The sequence below is a fragment of the Dipodomys merriami genome, unplaced genomic scaffold (assembly GCF_024711535.1).
Source record: "Dipodomys merriami isolate MVZ:Mamm:240054 unplaced genomic scaffold, mDipMer1.0.p SCAF_679, whole genome shotgun sequence".
Classification (NCBI taxonomy): domain Eukaryota; kingdom Metazoa; phylum Chordata; class Mammalia; order Rodentia; family Heteromyidae; genus Dipodomys; species Dipodomys merriami.
Genome location: NW_027206267.1, coordinates 101,510 through 125,958, shown reverse-complemented (window position 1 = coordinate 125,958; position 24,449 = coordinate 101,510). Strand labels below are relative to the sequence as shown.

The following is a 24,449-nucleotide window of genomic DNA, read 5'->3' as shown; positions in this document are numbered from 1 at the left end:
TTGGCTTCTCTGTCTGGATCATCATCATCATTATTATTACTATTACTATTATTATTATTATTTCAGCTGTCCTTTCTCATAACAACTCCTAGTCGTATTATTATTTCTTTTTCTTCTTCCTGCTGCTGCTCCTCCTCCTCCTCCTCCTCCTCCTCCTCCTCCTCCTCCTCCTCCTCCTCCTCCTCTTCCTCCTCCTCCTCCTCTTCCTCCTCCTCCTCCTCCTCCTCCTCCTCCTCCTCCTCCTCCTCCTCCTCCTCCTCCTCCTCCTCCTTCTCTTTCTCCTTCTCCTTTCTTTTGCTGGTCCTGGGGCTTGAATTCAGGGCCTGGGCACTGTCCCTGAACCTCTCTGTGCTCAAAGTTAGCGCTCTACCACTTGAGCCACAGTGCTACTTCTGAGTAGTTTATTCAAGATAAGAGTCTCACTGTCTTTTCTGCGTGGGTTGGCTTCAAACTGCATTCCTGAGATCCCAGCCTCCTGTGTAGATAGCATCATAGGCATGGACCACCAGTGCCAAGCCTAATCATACTTTTTATACCTGATTCAAGTATCTTTTCCTTTCTTAAACTCTTGAGTAGTTGGTTGTTTGTTTTTGAGTTATCCCTGTACATAGTATGTGTCTCTGAGTATTGCTTACATCGTATTACATTATAGTATCTACTTCTATTACATTGTATATCTATTTCTATTACGTTGCATACCTATTTCTTAGTAGGTCCTGTGTGACTTGAGGGAAAGAACTTAACTTGCATGTGTCCCAATACTTAATTGCTGGTGTGTGTGTATATGTATGTATGTATGTATGTATGTATGTATGTATGTATCTATCTATCTATCTATCTATCTATCTATCTATGTAAATTTACCTAATGATGTTTGGGTCAGTGATAAATCACATGTAAAAATAGTAGGCATGTAAGATTATATGCCCTACATTTGAGTGCATGGCTGTAGCCCCAGCTTTGCTAGCTTTTGTTTGTGTAAATATATTTTATGATATAAATATATTTTTTGCAATGAGAAAATTGTCTAATGATTAATTTTTCAGAACATGTACCCATTTATTAAGCAGAGTATGACTATTAAAGATGATGGGATTTTTTTTTTTTTTTTTTTTTTTTTTTTTTTTTTGTCGGTCGTGGGCCTTGAACTCTGGGCCTGGGCGTTGTCCCTCAGCTCTTCAGCTCAAGGCGAGCGCTCTACCACTTGAGCTACAGCGCCACTTCCGGTTTTCTGGTGGTTTATTGGAGATAGGAGTCTCACGGTCTCTCCTGCCCGGGCTGGCTTTGAACCGCGATCCTCAGATCTCAGCCTCCTGAGTAGCTAGGATTACAGGCGTGAGCCACCAGCGCCCGGCAAGATGATGGGATTTTAAAAAAATAGTTTTAAGCCAGGCGCTGGTGGCTCACGCCTGTAATTCTAGCTACTCAGGAGGCTGAGATCTGAGGATCGCGGTTCAAAGCCAGCCCGGGCAGGAGAGACCGTGAGACTCCTATCTCCAATAAACCACCAGAAAACCGGAAGTGGCGCTGTAGCTCAAGTGGTAGAGCGCTCGCCTTAAGCTGAAGAGCTGAGGGACAGCGCCCAGGCCCAGAGTTCAAGCCCCACGACCGACCAAAAAAAAAAGTTTTAAATTAGGTTTGCAGAGTGACTGTCCTTGTGACATTTCAAAGCATGTATACAATTATTCTAATTTCACCTCCTTTATAACTGTCCCTTCCCCCCTTCCTAAAACAATATCAATAGGTTTCAGTGTTCTTTTTAGACTTGAAAACAATATAGTTCAACTATAATTGTGTTTATTCATCCTCCTTCTTAGTCCATTCCCTCCCACTAATACCCACCCCCACAACAAGCCTGTTTTTGTTTCCCTCCAAAATCATGCTTTTTAAGTATAAATAATAAAAGTATGCTGGATATGGTGACCCAGTGCCTTTAGTTCTAGCTACTCAGAAGGCTGAGATCCCATGATCAAGGTTGGAAGCCAGCCAAGACTTTAAGAAATATCATCTGTTTAAAAAATTAGTGATGCCATCAATTCCTCAGTACCACATATACAAAAAAAATAAATTAATTAAAAGAAGAAAAACCATTTTAGCTGAGTGCCGGTGGCTCACGCCGGTAATCCTAGCTACTCAGGAGGCTGAGATCTGAGGAGCTCGGTTCAAAGCCAGCCCGGGCACAAGAGACCGTGAGACTCTTATCTCCAATAAACTACTAGAAAACCGGAAGTGGCGCTGTGGCTCAAGCAGTAGAGTGCTCACCTTGAGCTGAAGAGCTGAGGGACAGTGCCCAAAGCCAGAGTTCAAGCCCAATGACTGACAAAAAAAAAAAAAAAAAAAAATTAGCGATGCCAGATCCAGGTGGTATGGCTTGTTCAATGCTAACTACTTGAGAGGCTGAGATTGGGAGAATCCCAGTTTCAGGCCAACCCAGGCCTCCCTCTCAATTGAGAGAAGCTAGCATGGCACACTCACCTGTCATTGCAGCTGTAACTGGGAAGCCCACAGTAGGCAGCTTGTAATTACACTTGAACAGGAATTGAGCTGCACTCTCAAAAATAACCAGTGCAAAAAATGACAGGAGGTCTGGCTCAGCAGTAAATCACTTGTTAGCAAGCAGGAGGCCTTGAGTTCAAATGTTCATACCACCACACACAAAAAACGTCAGACCAGTGTAACAACTGAAGTGTAGTAAGCAGGCTGTTGTGCACAGCCCGAGATGAGGTTGGACTCATTGAGCTGTAAGTTCCAGGTGATGTCTTCTTGGTGTCGGGCTCAATCCACATGAACATAGTTAGGTCAGTTGTTAGATTCATTGTGGTAATTTTCATAATTAGCAATAACATTTATTTAATAGTTCAATGATAACTATGCAAAAATATTAAATATTACCTACAGCTAATTATATATCAGACCAAAAGAATATACTCATAAAATGTTGAAAGCTGGATTAAGTTTTATGACGTGATTTCTTTACCAGTTGTGTGGCTCGAGTCTCATACTTTCCCTTGGTTTATATGCTTAGAAGAGGTGCTCTGGGGCTGGGAAGGTGGTTCAGTGGTAGAGCGCTTGCCTTGCATGCATGAGGCTCTGGGTTTGATTCCTCAGCACCACATAAGCAAAAAGAAAAAAAGCCGGAAGTGGCGCTGTGGCTCAAGTGGTAGAGCGCTAGCCTTGAGCTGAAGAGCTGAGGGACAGCGCCCAGGCCCAGAGTTCAGGCCCCACAACCGGACCCAAAAAAAAAAAAAAAAAAAAAAAGAAAGAAAGAAAAGGTGCTCTGCCACTTGGGCTCCTCCAGTGAGACTCTTTGCTGGTTATTTAAAGATAAGAGTCTCACATTTGTCTGTCTGGGCTGGCTTCCAACCTCAATCCTCAGATCTCAGCCTCCTGAGTACATAGGATTACAAGCTATCAGTGCCCTGCTTCCATGAGGTTGTTGGGTTTTTTTTTTAATTGTTGTTTATCTGACTCTTAATTTTTAAAAATTTGTTAATTGTTATTATAGCTGGGTGCTAGTGGCTCATGCTGTAATCCTACCTACTCAGAAGGCTGAGATCTGAGGATCACAGTTAGAAGCCAGCCCAGGCATGAAAGTCCCTGAGATTCTTATCTCCAATTAGCCACCAGAAAACCTGAAGTGCTGCTGTGGCTCAAAGTGGTAGAGCACTAGACTTGAGCAAAAAAGCTCAGGGACAGTGCACAGACCCTGAGTTCACGCCCCACAACTAATTTTTTTTAATTGTTATTATAAAGGTGATATACAGAAGAGTGTTGGTTTCCTTTTCAATAATTCCATGGTATATCCTAGGTGTAAGTGTTTAGAAATATTCCAAGCTAATTAGACAATTAGCAAAGAACTGACTTCCCAAAGAATAGAGTAGGTTTCATAGCTATGATTGTTTATCCCAAGTCTTCCTTGGAGAAGGAAGAGGGCACAGAAGCTGTGGTCTGAACTGTGTCTTAGTGGACCAGATGAGAAAGCAGTGGAAAGAGGCTAGAATAGCATGTCCAGGTGGGAAGGGGTCTTGCCACTTGTGCAATAAGGCCAACATGACTGCCGCAAGACCAACCAGGGGAGCACTTGATAGACAGCCAAGTTTTAGGGCAATGGGAAGCCATTTTGAAGGAGAGGAATGAGAGAATTTACATTTTGTAAAGATAATTCTGGCTGCTTACTATGAGAAGATTGGAACTTAAAGCCTGAAAATGAAACCTGAAGGGTAGTTTTAAGAGTTTGTGGGGGGCTGGGAAGGTGGCTCAGTGGTAGAATGCTTGCCTTGCATGCATGAGGCCCTGGGTTCGATTCCCCAGCACCACATAAGCAGAAAAAAAAGCCGGAAGTGGCGCTGTGGCTCAAGGGGTAGAGTGCTCGCCTTGAGCTGAAGAGCTGAGGGACAGCGCCCAGGCCAAGTTCAGGCCCCCAGACCAACAACAACAAAAAAAAAAGCAAAGAGTTTGTGGACACCAGGCACCAATAATCCAAGCTACACCTATAATCCAAGCTACTCAGAAGGCTGAGACCTGAGGATTGCAGTTCAAAGCTAGCTCAGGCAGAAAAAGTCCATGAGATTTTTATCTCCAATTAAACACCAGAAAACGGGAAGCAGTACTGTGGCTCCGAGTGGTAGAGGGCTAGCCTTGAGAAAAAAGCTCAGACAGCTCCCAGGCCCTGAGTTCAAGCCCCATGACCAACAAAAAAAAAGTTTGTAGAGAGATCCAAGTTGCTTGGCAGGGAACAATGTAGCCAGAGAGAAAGGGTGGTTTGAGCATTATTATTATTGTTATTATTTTTGAGTCCAGTCGTGGGGCCTGAACTCTGGGCCTGGGCGCTATCCCTCAGCTCTTCAGCTCAAGGCTAGCGCTCTACCACTTGAGTCACAGCGCTACTTCCAGCTTTTTTTCTTTTTGCTTATGTGGTGCTGGGGAATCGAACCCAGGGCCTCATGCATGCAAGGCAAGTGCTCTACCACCGAGCCACCTTCCCAGCCCCTTGAGCATTATTTTGAAGGAAGAATCTATATGGCTTTATTCCAACAGTAGAACTTATTCTTACTTACTTAATGTCTCCCATTGTTTATGCTTTTCTGGTGTATACTGTCCTCTTTAACTTCGCCTGTTTTGTCTGGGAAGCAAATTCTCATTTACTTTTCAAATCCCATCTTCAAACCCATCACTGTTAGACTTCATTCAGTTACTGAGATACACAATTGGCTTATTTATTCTTTATCAATTACTTTTTCAATTTTATCAGTTTGGTTATAGTCATATCTACACTAACCAGCATTTAAGTGAATGAGTGACTATAAAGTATTCTTACTTCAGAATTTGAGCATGGCCTTAAAGAAGTGTTCCCAGGAATTTTCCATTGTTAAACATAACTGAATTTGAAGTCTTCCGTCTGTGAGACCAGTGACACTAAAGTCCTCACATCACAAAGCCAGTTTGATTATTGAAAAGTGCATCTTGTTTTGGTGTATGTTTGAGTTACCGTTGATATCTTTTTGTTTTCTACACAGGAATACTCTGAAGATAGTAACTCGGAACCAAATGTGGATTTGGAAAATCAGTACTATAATTCCAAAGCATTAAAAGAAGATGACCCAAAAGCAGCATTAAGCAGCTTCCAAAAGGTTTATATTTTTCCATTTAATTCTGTGTCTTAAAGGGTGTGTGTGTGTGTTTGTGTATGTGTATGTGTGTACCTGGGTGCTGGTAGCTCACGCCTTTAATCCTAGCTACTCAGGAGGCTGAGATCTGAGGATCACAGTTCAAAGCCAGCCTAGGCAGAAAAGTCCATGAGACTCTTATCTCCAGTAAACCACCAGAAAACTGGAAATGGTGCTGTGGCTCAAGTGGGAGAGTGCTCACCTTGAGCTGAAGAGCTGAGGGATAGCACCCAGGCCCAGAGTTCAAGGCCTCCCCCCCCCCCAAAAAAAAAAAAATGTGTGTGTGTACCAGGGCTTGAACTCAGGGTCTTGCACTTTCGCTCAGTCTTTTTCCTCAGATCTGCCTCTTGAGCTATGTCTCCACTCTGGGATTTTTGAGGGTTAATTGGAGATGGATTCTTGAAGGCTTTTCCTGACCAGGCTGGCTTTGAAGTTCCATTCCCAGATCTCAACCTCTTGAGTATTTTGGTTCTAGGCATCAGCCACCACTGCCTGGCTTGTCTTAAACTTTTTTTAATGTATTATATCAAATGAAGTCCAGAGTGATTATTCTCAGAAATGGGTTTGAATACATATTAATAATCTTAAAAAATGAGATTGCATTAAGTACCTCAAGCATATATTTAAAAGAGACTTGGAGCCAGGGACCAGTGGCTCACGCCTATAATCCTAGCTATTAAGGAGGCTGAGATATTAGAATCACAGTTCAAAGCCAACCCAAGCAGAAAAGTCCTGGAGATGCTTATCTTGAAGCATATGCTTATCTTAAGCATGAAAAAGCCAGAAGTGTAGGCCTGGTGCCTGTGGCTCATGCCTGTAATCCTAGCTACTCAGGAGGCTGATATCTGAGGATGGAGGTTCAAAGCCAGCCCCGGCAGGAAAGTCCATGAGACTTATCTCCAATAAACCACTAGAAAACTGGAAGTGGCGCTGTAGCTCAAGCAGTAGAGCGCTCACCTTGAGCAGAAGAGCACAGGGACAGTGCCCAAGCCCAGAGTTCAAGCCCCATGACCGACTGAAAAAAAAAAAAAGAGCCAGAAGTAAAGCTGTGGCCCATGTGGTAGAGTTCTAGCCTTGTGCAAAAAAAGCTCAGGGACAACTTTCAGGCTCTCGAGTTCAAGCCCCAGAACTGGCAGGGGAAAAAAAAAAGATAGCAGACTAGGAATTAATGTGTGAATCATGGCTTGCATGGCTAGAAATAAAAGAAAATAAAAGGGGTACGGATTGTTTTTCCAGTGAAACTGAGTTGTCCTGGAAAAGCATACTCGCTGGACACCCCGTGGAGTGGTCAGTAGGTATTACCACTATAGTCTTATTCTTTTCAGGACAGATTACATTGCTTCTAATACACTTGGGTAGTTTTGGTTTTTTTGTTTTTTTTTTTTGGTCTGGTCATGGGGCCTGAACTCTGGGCCTGGGCGCTGTCCCTCAGCTCTTCAGCTCAAGGCTAGCACTCTACCACTTGAGCCACAGCACCACTTCCAGGTTTTTTCTTTTTGCTTATGTGGTGCTGAGGAATCGAACACAGGGCCTCAGGCATGCAAGGCAAGCGCTCTGCCACTGAGCCACCTTCCCAGCCCACTTGGGTAGTTCTTACCAAAGGTTTTTGTTGGGGAAGAGGAAATGCTTCTGAGTCTGTGTAATCAAGAAACCTTTGGAAGTCTTTTGATTAAAAAAAAAACTGACAGTTTTTTACTTAACCACTAGTAAGTACTCAGGGCTTACCTTTTAATCTTTTTAAAAGTGATAGTGAGAAATGGTGAGATTCTTAGGGAAATTGTTTTCATTAATATGATGTAAAATTAATTCAGAGCTATCGCAGTGAATGCCATAGTTTTAGTATAGTATGTAAACTAAAAATTCCTTCCCTTCTTTAGGTTTTGGAACTTGAAGGTGAAAAAGGAGAATGGGGATTTAAAGCACTGAAACAAATGATTAAGATTAACTTCAAGTTGGTAAGAGTTGTTTTGAGGGGAATTAAACTAATAATGACTATATTCTGTAGGTGGACACCTCATTGCAACAAAATGCCATAATAACTTCTTTAATAGTTCTGCTAATATGATTCCAAGTCTGCTTCTCAAAAGTTTTGACCAGTAATACTACTCTTAAAATTCTGCATAGGATACAAAAGTTGTTTGTTAAGAAAACTTATTCTTTAGTTGTATGCATAGTGTTTGGCTGCATTATTTATAGAGTAGCTTTTTGATAACTCAGTGCCTTGTACTTAAATCCTTGTACTTGTACCTTAAACCCTAAGATTCTGTTTATTACAAACTTCCTGTCCACTGTCTAGGACCAAAATCTTCCTGTTACTTCTTTTATTGTGTCTTACCCAACAAATATAATCCATCAGCAGTATCATCAGATTATACCCCGTATCTGACTAGTATTTAGCATTTCTACTCTGGTCCAAGCTAACATGTCTCACCTTCTTTTTTGTAGTAGCTTCTTATCTGGCCTCCTTACTTCCGTCCTTGCTCTGCTACAGTCTGATCTCCCAGGTAGCAGAGTGATCCTAGTAAAATGTAATCAAAGGTAACTTGGTGTATATATATAGGTAGTATATACTTATTCCTTACCCTAATAACTACATGTGTTCAATTAAAGAAAAAACATTCATACTTGCCAATGCTTCATCTCCTGCTTAAAAGAGGCTAACTCAATAAAAGGAGAGATTAATAGCACTTGGAGATTGTGAGGACTGGATCTAGGTTAGACTCCTAAATTGATTTTACATATTTACTTAGATAGTAACCTTCCCCCCTAGATGCTTAGCACTGGACATTATACTTGTAGTCTTTTAATTTCTGATCTGTTATTTCTTGGAATAATCTTCTGTTTCTTGGAATAACCCAGTAGTATAAATGCAAGGGATAACAACATGAACTGTATCTACTGTTGAGTAGGAACTTTGGTTCTTCAAGTCCTGGGACTTGAACTTGACCTGGGCATTGTACCTAAGCTTTTTTGCTTAAGGGTAGAGCTCTACCAATTGAGCCACCGCTCCACTTTCAGCTTTTTTAATTGCAGATAAGAATCCCATGGACTTTCCTGCTTGGGCTGACTTTGAACTGTGATCCTCACAGTTCATCCTCCTGAGTAGCTAGAATTACAAACGTGAATCACCAGTGCCCAGCTTTTTTTCTTCTTTTTTCTCTCCATGTTTTTGCGTCAGGATCTCTCATGTAGTCCAGGCTAGCCTTGAGTTCTGTTTTACTGCCTTAGCTTCACAAGGACTATGATTCATATAAATACGTTATACAATAAGGAATAATGTCTGAATCTCTTAAGTTACAAATGTAAGTTACATTTATTTTGTAAGCTAAACTCCTAAATTTTGTTGGTGTAGCTGAGTAATTCATTTCAAGTTTAAGTTAAAAATAATGTCCCTGCCCGATATAAAAGCATGTTGTGTTACCAATTATAGGAATTATATTTCAGTTGGGTAGGTACTCTTATGTACTATATTTTAAATCATGTTTGCAGATTTTTATTATACAATTGTGTATCTAACAATACATTTTTCTTTCCTACAGACAAACTTTCCAGAAATGATGAATAGATATAAACAACTATTGACCTATATTCGAAGTGCAGTCACAAGAAATTATTCTGAAAAATCCATTAATTCTATTCTTGATTATATCTCTACTTCTAAACAGGTTAGACGAACTTTTTTCCTCTTAGTATTAATATCAGGGTTTTTTTTTAAATTTGTAGTAAGGCCTTTGTACTTAAAAGAAGAAAAACTGTAGAGGTTGTATTAAAGCAATTATGCTAGTTACTAAAAAATAGTTATAAAAACAGTATATTGATTGTGATACTAATTATGTAACATGAAGAGATAATAACTGTACTTTCTCTCTTTAAATGTCTTCAATACTAAAATAGTTGGCAAACAACTTTTACAGAGTTATACTTAGTACCCGTGTTTGGTGGTGGTAGTGATTGAACCCAGGGCCTCATGAAAGTTAGGCAAGCGCTCTACCACTGAGCAACAGCCCTGACTCTCACAGTTCCTTATAACAAATTTAATCACCAATTGAGCTAGCTTTGGGAGACTTAAAACCTGAGATCAACTGGGCACCAGTGGCTCACGCCTGTAATCCTGGCTACTCAGAAGGATGAGATCTGAGGATTGGTGTTTGAACCCAGCGTGGGCAGCAAAGGCCATGAGATCTTAACTTCCAATTAACCATCAGAAAACCACTTGTGGCTCCAAGTGGTAGATCACTAGCCTTGAGCAAAAGAGCTTACAGACAGCGTCTAGGCACTGAGATCAAGCCCCATGACTGACAAAAAACAAACAAACAAAACCTGAGGTCCTTCTGCCTCCCCAGTGCTAGGATTACAGGTGTTCATGACAACCTCCAGGTTAAATCTGCATGTTTTTTTCAGAACATTAACCTTTAAAACTTCTGTGTATAAGTCTTTTGCCTTTTGAAACTAAGACTAGATAGGGATGGGTGGCACTCTGACTTTTCCCATATGCCATCAATAATTACAAGTAAGTAGGCAACTTTGTGGAAGTATCCAACTTTCCTGTACTTTTGGATCCTGTTAAGTAGAGAGCTAGAGATCCAGATATTCTAAGGCAAAGCCAGTAATATTGAGAGGAAGATGAGCAAAAAAGCTTATAATCACAATGAAGGGAATCACACCAAGATTGGTAAATTAATATTGATCAAACGTAGCTAAAATTATTCTAAACTTGCTGGGCACTGGTGGCTCATAACTGTCATCCTAGCTGCTCAGGAGGCTGAGATCTGAGGATCCCAGTTCAACGCCAACTCGGGCAGGAAAGTCCATGAGACTCTTTTCTCCAATAAACCACTAGAAAACCGAAAGTGGCGCGCTGTGGCTCAAATGGTAGAGACTTAGCCTTGAGCTGAAGAGCTCAGGGATAGCGACCAGGCCCAAAGTTCAAGCCCTACGACCAACAACAACAATAACAAATCCAAAACTTGTCTTTCCTGCCAGTTTCAAAAGTTTACCAGTTACTTCAGAGCTAGTCACATTTTGAAAACAGAATTTTGAGAGAAGGGACTTATTATTCTTTGTTTCTCTAACAGTTTGCTTAGTATTTGCTATTTAGTAAATACCAGATAGGGTTTGGTGGGTAAAATACACGTGATTAGCTCTTGTTGAAATGTATCATATATCTCTGTCAACATAGATGAGTTACTAACTGGGAAGCACATACCTTTACTATTAAAGCATTAGAGCTGAAATAGATCTTGGCACTTAACTAATTTTTTTTTAATTTGGTCTTTTAATTATGGGATTTTAGAAGACATTAGATAAGATACAAATAATGTGTCCTATGTATATTAAAGTTCAAAGATGCACTTTTAGTTTGTTCAAATTAACTTTATTAACAGGTACAAATTTGCTGTTTACAATTATAGAATTCTGATTTTTTATGTCAGATGGATTTACTGCAGGAATTCTATGAAACAACCCTGGAAGCTTTGAAAGATGCTAAGAATGATAGGCTGTGGTTTAAAACAAACACAAAGGTAACAACGGCAATTACATTGGTTATGTTTGAAGAGTGGGTGGGTGTCCTTAGTAATCTTTCCTAAATATATTAATCTTCTGTTAAATATTTTTGATTTTCATAAGTTTGCTTTCTTTACAGCTTGGCAAGTTATATTTAGAACGAGAAGAATATGGAAAGCTTCAAAAAATTTTACGACAGTTACATCAGTCCTGCCAGGTAGCATTGCCTTGTTTGTTTGTTTTTCTTGGCATTTCTTTTTAATAATCAAAAAATGTGACATAATTGTATTCAAAATATCATTTAGTGATGTTTTTGTTCAGACAGCCGTCCCACAAATAAAATTTAGGAATACGTTTCGAGGCTGGAGCTACAGGATCATGGCCTATATAAGGAAACCTTGTCTCCATAGAAACAAGAGCAAAAGTGAAAAACACGTTAACTTTTTTTTTTCCCCCCAGTTGTGGGGTTTGAACTCTGGGCCTAGGCACTGTCTCTGCACTCTTCAGCTCAAGGCAAGCGCTCTACCACCTGAGTCACAGCGCCACTTCCGGTTTTCTGAGTGGTTTATTGGAGATAAGAGTCTCATGGACTGTGATCCTCAGATCTCAGCCTCTTGAGTAGCTAAGATTACAGGCATGAGCCACTGATGCCGGGCAAAACGCCCGGCAAAACTATTACATTTCTTCTTGTCTTAATACAAATTTCAATCTTATCATTTGTGGAATAAAGTACAGGTATCAGTAAACAGATCACTTGCAATTCTTAGTAAAAATAAGCTTGGTATTTTGATATTCACCTCAAGAATATAAGGCACAAATATTATACCATACATAATAACAATATTTTATGTTTTTACTGAGAATATATGAATCCTGAAGCATGGCTGTCTACCAGACCTTGAAGATACTAGAAATGTTCTATACCCCTGTTAATCCAAAATAATAGTGCTAGGTATGCATAGCTGTCAAACATTTGAAATTTCAATTAATTGAAAGAACAAGATGGTCAGGAGTGTACAACTCTGTTTTTACTGGCTATCATACTTGTGTTTTTTTTTTTAATCTTCATCAAGTAGCATTACTAATGAAGTTTTTTTAAAACTTTGTAAACAGCACTATAGTATGTAGTAGTTTGGTGGAATTATGTTTAGACAAATATACAACATGGATGTCATTTTTTTTCTTTAAAAAAAATTTAAGCTGGGCATCGGTGGCTCACACCTGTAATCCTAGCTACTCAGGGGGCTGAGATCTGAGGATCGCAGTTCAAATACAGCCAGGGCAAGAAACTCTGTGAAACTCTTATCTCCAATTAACCAACAGAAAACTGGAAGTGACACTGTGGCTCAAGTGGTAGAGTGCTTGCCTTGAGCTAAAGAGTTCAAGGATAGTGCCCAGGCCCAGAGTTCAAGACCCAAAGCTGACCAAAAAAAAAAAAATTGTTTTTTTATTATAGAGGTAATGTACAGATTTTTTTTTCATATCTTATATTGTTAGTGAATAAAACCAAAGTGCACAACTCAATAGAACAGTATATTTTTGCTTAGTGTATGTAAGTGTTTTATATTTACAGACATCTGACTATACACTATACTCAAAAGTTACCACCTTTGTGATTCCTTTGACATGCCTCTAGGAAAGTTAGTCCTTTTTGTTCTTGTAGGTACTTGGTTTATGCTTCAACTAGAATCAGTATCATTTACATTATTATTCGTCTGCAGCAAATTAGTGTTTAATAGTATATTGTGAGCAGTTGGCGATTGCAACTTTATCTTCCTTTGTATTTCCCCATGAGGCACTCTGGAAGTACTTTTTGATTGAATAGGTGGACCTAAAGCAGTTACACACACACACAGTGCCCCTTGTTCCTTTTTTGCAGTAGTTCATGCTGGTTAGGCACTTTATCAGTTAGGCTGCTCACTTTGGCCACTTTTTTCTTATTCAGTAACTGGAAGTAAGAAAGATGGGGGAGTTCCATTTGGCCACTGCAAGTGGTATTTTGGGTATACCAGTTCCTAAATAAAACTTGTAGTACTTGTTCATCAACCGTGGTTATAAGTGAAATATTTCCTGACTAAGTCAACTAAATAGTGCTAGGTTGTCTGAATTCAATCTTAACTGAAGTATTTGCATTTCCTAGACTGATGATGGAGAAGATGACCTGAAAAAGGGTACACAGTTATTAGAAATATATGCTCTGGAAATTCAGATGTACACAGCACAGAAAAATAACAAAAAACTGAAAGCACTCTACGAACAATCACTTCACATCAAGTCTGCCATCCCTCATCCACTGATCATGGGAGTCATCAGAGGCAAGTTTGGTTGGGAGAGAATGTGCAGATACGGGGCGATCACAGTTACTGTGTGTGACCACATGACTGGAGTATTTTTCCTGCTGTGCCAAAAATCATGTCGTATTAAAGACAATGAAATGGTCTAACCTTTGAGAGAAATTAGGATGGATTCTTGTCCTATGAAAGATAGGACTTCTGATAAATTACATTTCTTAATACTGTCTTTACCAGAAGTCCCGTCCCAATGGATTCTGTTCTGTTTCAACTGAAGGTAGAAATTTGCAAGTGGTTGTCTGGCTGATGTTTTATGAGGAATTCAATTATATATCCTGGGACTATTGCTGTTTAGGTTCTAAAGTTAAAAGACTGGAAGCTAATGAAATTGTTTCCATTTGATCTTCATAAAGTAGTTGGTCGGCTTACAAAACTGAAAATGTTCTTTTACTCTCATATTTTATTCTTTTAGAATGTGGAGGCAAAATGCACTTGAGAGAAGGTGAATTTGAAAAGGCACACACTGACTTTTTTGAAGCCTTCAAGAATTATGACGAATCAGGAAGTCCAAGGCGAACTACTTGCTTAAAATATCTGGTCCTCGCTAATATGCTTATGAAATCTGGAATCAATCCATTTGACTCACAGGAGGTGTGTGTAGTTGTTAGTTTCTTTTATCAGCTATCTTTTAAATGGCATTCTTTTTTGTACATATACATAATTCGTTTTTTGTGTGTTTTATTTTGTATTTCTTCTTTATTGTGTTTAGGCCAAGCCGTACAAAAATGATCCAGAAATTCTAGCGATGACAAATTTAGTAAGGTAAGATTTTATATTTCAGTTAAGGTAAATTTCCTTAAAGCAGTTAATAAAGGAGAGAGGAAAAAAGAAACTTCAAAATTCAGTTCACGTTCATTATTTGCTCTTTTGTATTTTTGTATGAAATTTTATCTTCTAAAGCCGTTTATTATTCTGTTTCTACTAGTCATAAAATTTTGTAAATTATCCGTTGTTTGGTTTCTTGTTTGCTTTTCTCAGAAGCAAGATGAAAATAACCATTTAAAAGTGTCCTCTGAGTAGTTCTTGAGATGGAGGGTAAGAAAGCAGAGGGTCAAAATGGACATTAATGTTACCGTGGCAAAAGATGTGAATGAAATGGTGGTTAGCCCTTATCAGTTACTACTAAATATAATTATAAAAGGTTAAACAAAGGCTTAAAAGGGCATCCTTATTTCTGCAAAAGTAATCAGCAAACCTTCCTCTCAGCTAGGAATAAATGATCCTCTAGTCCTCTTTGGACTTTATGGAGAAGTATAAGAAGCCTCCTAAGTTGCTTCAGGTCTTTGTTGTGGTTGTACAGCTAAGTTTACCAGGGCTGGAATACTTTCATGAGGACAGTCGCACAGGGTCTCTTGCAGATACATCTAGATAAATTGGCCTTTTTCCATTAAAATAAATTGTATTATAAATGATACGTCAGCTTCATATGCTGGGAGAAAATAGTGGCTCACACCTGTAATCCTAACTACTGAGGAAACCAAGACCTGAGGATCGAGGTTCAAAGCCAGCCCAGGCAGCAAAGTCTATGAGACTGTTATCTCCAATAAACTACTCTCCCTACTCCTCTACGCCCCCCCGCCCCCCCCCCCCCCAAAAAAAAAAAAAAAACAGAAATGGAGCTGTGGCTCTAGTGGTAGAGGGCTACTAGCCTTGAGCAAAACATTCAGGGACTGCACCAAGGCTGAGTTCAGTCCCCAGGATCAGCACACACACAAACCTTAATTTTAGCCATAAGAAGTAAGAGTCAGGATTTTAAGGATTCTAAGAGCATTTGGAGGATTTAAAAAACTCTATAAATTGCCATATTATGACATCGGAATTTTCTGTTTGCTTCTTTAATCTACTTTAATACATTTTTATTGAATCAGGTTGATTTTAGTTATAAAAAGACACTTTTCCATCTTAATTTCAAGCAGTTTATCTTATCTCCACTTGGCCACATTAACTATGAATTGATCTGGTTAGAAATTCAAAATGATTTTTAAACTAGATGAGGTGACTCACATCTGTAATTCCAGCTACATGGGAGGTAGACATTGGGAGGATCATAGTTTGAGGCCAGCCTGGGTAAAAAGCTTATGGGACCCCATCTCAACCAATACAAGCTGGGCCTAGAGGTGTATACCTGTTATCCTACCTGCAAAGGAATCCTAAATGGGATCTTGGCTCAGGCATACAAAAAGCATTCTAAAAATGCCTAAAAGTGACAACTGTTGTGAGCATGGTTCAAATAGTGGAGGACCCTGGCAAGCAGGTTAAAACTCTTGAGTTGAAACCTCACTATCACCCCCCAAAAAACCCTTTTTAAACATTTTACTTAACTTCAAACTACTTTTTTTAACTATTTATAACACGACATTGCTAAAGAGCACTTTGAACTTTTTAGGAAAATATTAAGAAAAAAATTTAGCCCTAGAAATGATCATTTTATAAAAAGTAAATTGGTTACGTATATTAAGATGGATTGAAGAGCTCATTTATCAACCCTTTGAAAAGTAGTGATATTACCTTTGTATTTTATATCTATTTGCCCCAGTGAAATTTCTGTCCGTGAACTTAGAAACTTAAAGCTATAAAATTTTTAGTCTGACTAGTGACCCTGAGTAGTCCTCCATTTTGTATAACATTAAGGAAAGGGAAAAAAAAAAAAAGAAAAAAGCAAGAGCAAGTAATGAGAAAATACCTCACAGTTAAAATATGTGTGTGCAAATAAGATAACGTGCAAATGTTTTCAGTACTTGAATATATCCTCCTATAGTAGATTACAGTAATGTGTTTGGAGTAGGTAAGAAAGTAATGCTTCCTAATTTTATCTTCCTAGTCAGTTGCCAGCAGACTAGAGGAAACTAATTCCTGTTGGAGCACTTGAATCACCTGTCCCTAACACGAAGTTACATTGCGACCCAACAGATGGAAGCACAGCAGAGGCGTGCAGAATGTTGAGGATATGTCTTACATATAAAGCAGACAGTGGTGCCATATCCAGAAGGTTGGCTTCTTCCTTCTCAGCACCCTTAGCAATCCCATAGTGCCTTACAGAACTACTGCGAGAGTAGATACCAGATCCCTAGAAACAATACGAGCACAATTCAGCCCTCGGCCTGCTGCAGCAGGAGCCCCACTGCTCTCTGTGTACGCTCATTCATTACCCACCACTGATGTTGCGCTTACAGTCTCTGCTCTAAAGCCAGAGAGTTTGGACAACCAAAGAGTTTATTTTGAAAAGTTTTGACAATTGCTGGTAGCTTTCTAGAAGATAAAACTGAGGAATAATCTTCAGAGAGGATATATTTTTCTACTTAAAGATAACACTGAACTCCTTCATAGAGTACTAGTAGTGGTTTCTTACATTAAGAGTGATTAGGAGTCAAATGAACAATTTAACTTGAAAGCAACGGCACTGAATAGTTATGTTTCATTGTCAACATTTAACAAAACTAAGATTTTTTTTTCAATAGTTAAATATACATATAGTCCATAACCAGAAGACTTGTTTATTAAGTATTACAAAGGAAATTGAGGAAGGGGTGGGAATGCTGGAAATTGAGTCTAGGCCTTATGCATGCTAAGCATATGCTTTACCACTGAGCTGCATCTTTTACTTGGAAGCTGATTTTTTTTTTAAAGCAAGAGTGCGTATATGCTTAATTCAATTTCTGTGGTTTAATAAAGTAACAATTTAGACTTTTAAGTATAAAAATTGAGAAACAGGCTCTGGATTATGATTAACATGAATTCATGTTTGACAAAATTTACTTTTTTTTCTATCAGTGCCTATCAGAATAATGACATCACTGAATTTGAAAAGATTCTGAAAACAAATCATAGCAACATCATGGATGACCCTTTCATAAGAGAACACATTGAAGGTATGCTTCTTCTGATAACTGAATTCTCTTTCCATTACTCTAAATGCTTCTAAATCCTGTCACAACATACAAAGCTACTCTGCTACTGGGTTCAATTTCTCAGCACCACACAAACAGAAGTGGCACTATGGCTCAAGTGGTAGAGCACTAGCCTTGAGCTGAAGAGCTGAGGGACAGCGCCCAGGCCAGAGTTCAGGCCCCATGACCGACCAAAAAATAAACAAAAACAAAACTCAGCCAATTTCATTTTAGTAAAATCAAGTTCCTAGCTGATGTTTTGTTAGAGGTGGCCTTTTACACTTTATCTTTCTTACTCTAACTTAGGTATTATTGCAAATTAGTTTTCCATGCTTAAGTTCAAAGTAAAATGATTTGTCAAAAGCTTTCAAAATATTCTGCTATCTATAGGTAATGGCTTAGGTGCATTTACTACACAAAGCAAGGTCACATTGCACGTCTTCATGCTTGTAACTGAATGAGATTTTTAGTAACTTACACTTAATTGCCAGACAAAAATCATCTCTTTGTTTTGGGGGTCACTTGCAGCTCGAGTGTAATCACCCTATTATGGAGCTTTTAGGAGATTTTTTTTTTTGGGGGGGTCCAGTTGTGGGGCCTGAACTCTGGGCCTGGGTGCTGTCCCTCAGCTCTTCAGCTCAAGGCTAGTGCTCTACCACTTGAGCCATAGTGCCACTTCTGGCTTTTTTCTTTTTTTTTTTTTGCTTATGTGGTGCTGGGGAATCGAACCCAGGGCCTCAGGCATGCAAGGCAAGCGCTCTACCACTGAGCCACCTTCCCAGCCCCTTTTAGGAGATTTTTTTTAATGACCTTTTGGAACAATTCATTTAAATACCTAAATTCCAGGTGCATCAGAAAATTTTGAAGAATAATTTAGAAGTAACACCTATCGTTTCCTTCAATTGTCATACTGTTTTTAATGACTAAATTGTTTAGGCTTATTCTCTAAAAATGGTTATCAAACCTACATAATGTCATTTGGTATGCCAGAAAGTTAGTAGGCTAAGAACAGGTAAAAAATAACTTTGCTTTGAAACTCAGATTCATCATGGTTTCTACAGATAGAAGATTGAAAATTGTCATTTTTAGACCAAATAGATCTAGGGGTGTGGCTCAAATAGTAGAGCATCTGCCTCAAAACATAAGACTTTGAGTTCAAACCCCAGTGTCATCAAAAAAAGCAAAATAACAATAGAAAAAAATGTAAGCCAGGCACTAGTGGCTCACATGTATCATCTCAGCTCTTTGGGAGGTAAAGATTGGGAGAATCCAAGTTCTAAGCCAGCTCACACAAAAAATTAGCAAGACCCCATCCTAATTTATAGCTAGGTTATCTCAAATACATGGGAAATGTAAATAGGAGGATCCAGATCCAGGTCAGCCTGGGCATACCTTCAAGACCTTATCCCAAAAATAGCTAATGCAAAAAAGCAAAAAAAAAAAAAAAAAAATGCCAAGGGCATGACTAAAGAGATAATCACCTGCTTAGCAAGCAAGCCCCTCTCTCTGTGCCATAAGGTCAGACCCAGTACTGCAAAAAGAAAATTCTTCAATGAGTCTTGAATGGTAGTGTACTTTGTAGGTGTAGACAGTATAGAAACATTATCCATGAACTCAGATCCAGTTTTTAAAATTAAAAAAGGCAAGAAAAGAAAATTTAAAAAGGCAATTGTATGTTAAAAAAAAAAAAAAAAACTTAGGGAATTGAAAAAGTACCTGAAAAGGGTAAACAAAGGAGGAGGCTGCAATGCTTGGTAAGAAATGTATGCATTATCCTGCCCATGTAATTGTAGCCCCTCTGTACAGTATGTTCTCAAATAAAATAAAATAATATTAAAAAAAAAAAAAAAAAGAAAAAGTACCTGAAATGTAATACTATAGATTTGAAAAACATAGGGCAGGGAACTTGGCTGTTACGTAGTCAGAGCTTTTGCAGAGACCCTGTTCATGGTGTGAAGGGCTGAAGGACATTGTAGTGGAGTTTCTACAGAGCAGGGGTGGAACAAGCATCACAGGAGAGGAAGCCTCTGGTCACACAGTGTATCCATTGGATACACTGTGTTTAGATATAAACACTCTTGAGGCCTCACAAAGCAAAAAGATACATTTCGAGAGGATCTCCCATAACTGAATTAAAATGGCTTAGAAGTATGTGATTCATGAAGATATACAAGCAATTATATACAAATCTATTTTTGTCTTTCAGAACTTTTGCGAAACATCAGGACACAAGTGCTCATAAAATTAATTAAGCCTTACACAAGAATACATATTCCTTTTATTTCTAAGGTACTTGTATTCATGGGTTTTAATGATGTTTATAATTCTGATAAATGTATTATATTCCTTTTCCCAAGAGTGACGCTAAATTGGAGGTGTTACATATATATTTTAATTTAGTGTAATTTATCTGTTTTACTATTAGGTGTGGGTATAAATTGAGTTTAGGGGAAAAGGTCATTAACTTTGTATCCAAACAATTTTTAATTGCTAAACTTCTAAAGATTTCTCCAGCCCATCACAATAGTGATTAAAATGTAACGTAGATGAAGACCCACTTAACCACTATAAAATATACTTCAAAAGAAGCTGGGAGCCGAGGGCTGGTGGCTCACACCACACCTGCCTAAAAAGCTACTCAGGTCTCTGAGACCTGAGGATCATGGTTCAAAGCCAGCATGGGCAGGAAAGTCTGTGAGATTCTTTATATCCAATAAACTACTTAGAAAAGGCCCGAAGTGGTACTGTGCCTCAAGTGGTAGAGCACTAGCCTTGAGCACAAAGTGGCTCAGGTACAGTGCCTGGCCCTGAGTTCAAGTCCCAAGATAGGCCAAAAAGAAGAAGAAGCTGGGTGCCAGTGGCTCAAGCCTATAATCCTAGCTACTCTAGTGGCTGAGATCTAAGGATCATGGTTCGATGCCAGCCTGGCAGGAAAGTCCATGAGACTCTAATTATTAACCACCAAAATAGCCAGAAGTAGATGTATGGCTCCAGTGATAGAGCACCAGCCGTGAGCATTGAAGCCCCAAGACTGGCACAGTTTTTCAAAAACTACAGAATTAGGGGCTGGGGGTTTAGCCCAGCAGAAGGGCGCCCACCTGGCACGCATAAGGTCCTGGGTTCGGTCCTCAGCCCTGGGGGAAAAAAAAATACAGAATTAAGGCTCTGGTTGTAGATCAGCAGTAGAATACTTGCCTAGCATTGCATGTGCAAGTTCCTGAGTTTGGTCTTTATCAGATCTATGTTTTAGAAGATATGTTGAAGCAATTACGATTTTTATTTTTATTTTTTGTCAGTTGTGGGCTTGAACTTGGCCTGATCAATGTCTCTGAGCTCTTCAGAGCCACAGTGCCACTTCCGGTTTTCTGGTGGTTAATTGGAGATTAAGTGTCTCACAGACTTTCCTGCCCAAGCTGCCTTTGAACTGTGATCCTTAGATCTCAGCCTCCTGAATAGCTAGGATTACAGGCATGAGCCACCAGTGCCCAGCTTGCAATTATGAATTTTTCCTTTTTAAAAACAACTCTCTTTATACCTAGCTCCGTAGGCAAGCGCAGCACATGCCTAGCATGTCTTAAAGTACAAGGTTCAACCACCCACCAGTATATGGGGAGCAGGGGGAAAGATCAAGCTTAAAAATAGAAATTAAACCTTTTCCTTTCAGTGGTGGAAATGAATTTAAAATCAGAATGATCATATAAAATGTTGGAGCTTTTAAAATGAATCTTTTTTCATAGGAGTTGAACATAGATGTAGCTGACGTGGAAAGCTTACTGGTGCAGTGCATATTGGATAAGTGAGTAATCTAAAACTTCTTAAAACGCAGAATGTTTGGGACCATACGTTTTGAATTGTAGATTTTTTTCACAAAGAGTATTCTGTGGTTATGATTTTCTATTAGAAGAGATATTTGTATAGCTGGACTTTTTGTTTTTATTTTTTTGTTTTTGTTGTTCATGGAGCTTGAACCCAGGGCCTCAGCACTGCCCCTGAGCTTTTTCAGTCGTCAAGGCTAGCACACTGCCACATGAGCCACAGCTCCACTTTGGGTTTTCTGGTGGTGAATTGAAGATAAGACTCTCATGGACTTTCCTGCCCAGGCTGGCTTTGACCTTCATTCCACAGATCTCCTGAGTAGCTTAGGATTATAGGTGTAAGCCCACCAGTGCCTGGCTTGTATGGACATTTTTGATTAATTGATAATCTTAAACATATGATCTCATAAAGTTCCATGTCTTTTCAGAAAGTTTTTCATTTTTGTCATGCCCTATAGACAGTGAAATAATTATTAATGAATAGTAAGTTTTATGTTTTTAAGCCTAGAGTATATGTTACAAAACAGTTTTGGAATTTTTTTTTTTCTTAAAAGTAGTAAGTTACTGAAGCTTTACTAATACCATTTGCCCTTGATTAAGCAGATTAAGTCTATCAAAAGATTCTAGAGGTAGATGAAGTCTGGTTTCCTGCTAGTTGGAAGAAGCTAGTAAACACTGACTCACTCTAAATTCACTCATTTAACAAAGGCAGCAGGTTTTTCTCCTGCATTTACTGATAATGTGAATGTTAGATGAAACATTCAGGAGTCATGCTTTGTGAAAAAGTATCTTTATTTATTTCCAGCACTATTCATGGCCGAATTGACCAAGTCAATCAACTCCTTGAACTGGATCATCAGAAGAGAGGTGGTGCACGGTATACCGCACTAGATAAATGGACCAACCAACTAAATTCCCTCAACCAGGCTGTAGTCAGTAAACTGGCTTAACAGAGAACAAGCTTTTATAGACGTGCTTAAGACAACAGTGCAGAGATGTAATCCTTAAAAGAACTGGGAAAGGCAAAACTACTGTCGGTTGATGTGTCCTGAAAATTGTTGGAGTTATGGCAGAAGTGCTTTTTTGATCAGCTGGTTTGTGTTTTGCTGCTGCATTTATCCCAAGAAAAACAGCTTTAATCTCCAGAAGAAAACCAAAATACCATGGGATTTATGCTGTACTGACATCTTGCCCTAAACACACAACATCATAGTAATTTGTCATGGGCAACATGACCAGAGAGAAGATGTTTGTCATGATTTTAAATACACTGACATGCTACTGTTGGTTAAATTTAAACATGTTTTACCTGCAGAAATTCTCTCACAAATAACCTGCAATAACTTGAAATGCATACCCTTTTGAACACTTCCTTTTCTCATGTATAAATGAAAATGTTTGCTGCATTTTGCAAAATGTCAATTCTCCAGAAAATGTGTCCGTATATTTCTGTACCTGCAGTGTAGTAAAGGTTTAGATGAAACCCCATAATTACAGTGGCATACTGTCACTTAGGTTTCAAGCAGCAAAATAAACAGTGCAGCTCAGAAATTGTAGTTTGGTTCTTGATGTGTTTTTATTACTTTTGGGGTTGTTTGTTTTGTGTTTTTAGAACCTTAGAAATTTGAAATTACTTTTATCTTTGGTTAATAATAAAAAGCCTGGAAGCACATACTCTTGGTTATTTGCTTTCAGGTTTTTTGGTTTTGTTTTGTTTTTTTAAGTAGTCTTTATTGGTAAACTAAGGAGAACTACTTTCTAACAAAATGCTTGCATAGTACTATTTTGACAGTAATGCTTTAAAGGAATAAATTTTTTTTTAAAGAATGATATTCCTTTTAGAAAGAATAGATTTTTAACTCTCAGATGTCACTTTAAGCAAATATGCCAGAACATAGACAGCTAATGAATGTTACCCTGTGTAGCAACTGTGCTGGAAGGTTGTTTTCTAATGCCAGCAACCTATCGCTCAGAGCCTGTTGGGTTTGCATTCAAAGTTAATTAAATCACAGGCTATTAGTTTCATGATTAAACACTGTTTAAAAACAACAACAACAACTGTTGCCCAGCTTAATGGTTAGCATTATTTGGCACACCAAATGGTAGTTTTCAGAAATCAAGCCTAACTTTCAGATAATGTAGAAAGTATGCACCTGGCTTTGAAAGCAATCCCAAAAGAGTTTCGAAGGATTTGGTTACTAATATTGCAGTGGCCTTCCAAGGTGACTACCTTTAAAGGAGGAACTCAGCTCCTTTGAATGTATTGAGTTTGAGATGTATTTTTTTTTAACGTTCACATTATTTTATAGTGTCAAAAGGAAGAACTGAGATGAACATAATTCTTTGGTTTTCCTATTGCTTGTTATGTCAGAAATTGAGTGGCAGTTCAAAAGGAAGACTGTTGTAACAGAAGAGTGACTACCAAGAGCTTTGAGCACTAAATCAGATTTTATAAACATTGGAAGGAGCATGGACTTCATTCAGACAAGGCATGCCTATTCAGTTTTGTCAAATTTTACGAAAATATGTGATATATATTTATACTAAAACTATATAATCCTTAGACTTAGAGAACAGTTAATGTCTTTAGCAGATTAAAAACAGTATTAAATTCAGGTATCAGTTGGAAATTGTAGAAAACGGAAAGAAAACGCAAGACAAAATGTCAATGGTAGGGAATAAAAAGTTTAAGCTATTATAAAATTATGTGTATTTTCTTCTCTTTTGCATAAATCATGTGTGAAAAGTGTGCGAAAAAAATTTTTTTACAGGAGTGATACTAGGATTTATTTTTCAATATAATTTGGACACCCTTTGTTACCCAAATAAAAGTGCCAAGTTTCTATGCCTGTATTCAAGTATGTATGCATGTGATAACCTTGGAAAGGTAAAGCCCTGCTTAACTTTGACTTGATGGGATTAGAGTGGGAAGGATTTGAATGGTGGGATTTAACTCCTATCCTCCAGCGCTTCAAATGCCTATTTCTCCTGTAGTAACTTTGCTGCCTGTAGTTAGTGTATCCTCTGTGTTCTGGGACTTACGTATTTTTTTACTCTGGAAATCTGGGCCAAGAGTATATGATACCTAAAGTTACAATTCTCACTAGTGAACTATATATGTAACACAGGCTTGATTTGCTATACTTCTCAGATGCAAATTTGTTCTTTTCTAGTTAGTCCTGTGCCATTTTAGTTCTAGAACACAGAGTTGGGAGGGGGGTTGCT

The 24,449-nt window shown here is 38.6% G+C and overlaps 1 protein-coding gene across 2 annotated transcripts in view; it reads left to right on the top strand.

Annotated features, from left to right (window-relative positions):
• LOC138815877 (COP9 signalosome complex subunit 2) overlaps window positions 1-24,069 on the top strand; it is a 29,732-nt gene extending 5,663 nt beyond the window's left edge. Inside the window, exons 2-13 of one of the 2 annotated variants that reach the window (XM_070005257.1) lie at window positions 5,517-5,630; window positions 7,544-7,621; window positions 9,206-9,331; window positions 11,099-11,188; window positions 11,311-11,388; window positions 13,312-13,486; window positions 13,935-14,113; window positions 14,232-14,284; window positions 17,294-17,391; window positions 19,616-19,698; window positions 21,147-21,205; window positions 22,030-24,069. In XM_070005257.1, the coding sequence (XP_069861358.1) occupies window positions 5,517-5,630; window positions 7,544-7,621; window positions 9,206-9,331; window positions 11,099-11,188; window positions 11,311-11,388; window positions 13,312-13,486; window positions 13,935-14,113; window positions 14,232-14,284; window positions 17,294-17,391; window positions 19,616-19,698; window positions 21,147-21,205; window positions 22,030-22,174 (1,278 nt within the window). In that variant the 3' untranslated portion in view covers window positions 22,175-24,069. Of the gene's footprint in view, window positions 1-5,516; window positions 5,631-7,543; window positions 7,622-9,205; window positions 9,332-11,077; window positions 11,189-11,310; window positions 11,389-13,311; window positions 13,487-13,934; window positions 14,114-14,231; window positions 14,285-17,293; window positions 17,392-19,615; window positions 19,699-21,146; window positions 21,206-22,029 lie in introns of both variants that reach the window. The other variant, XM_070005256.1, reaches the window with a different exon arrangement.
• Window positions 24,070-24,449: the final 380 nt, after the last annotated feature.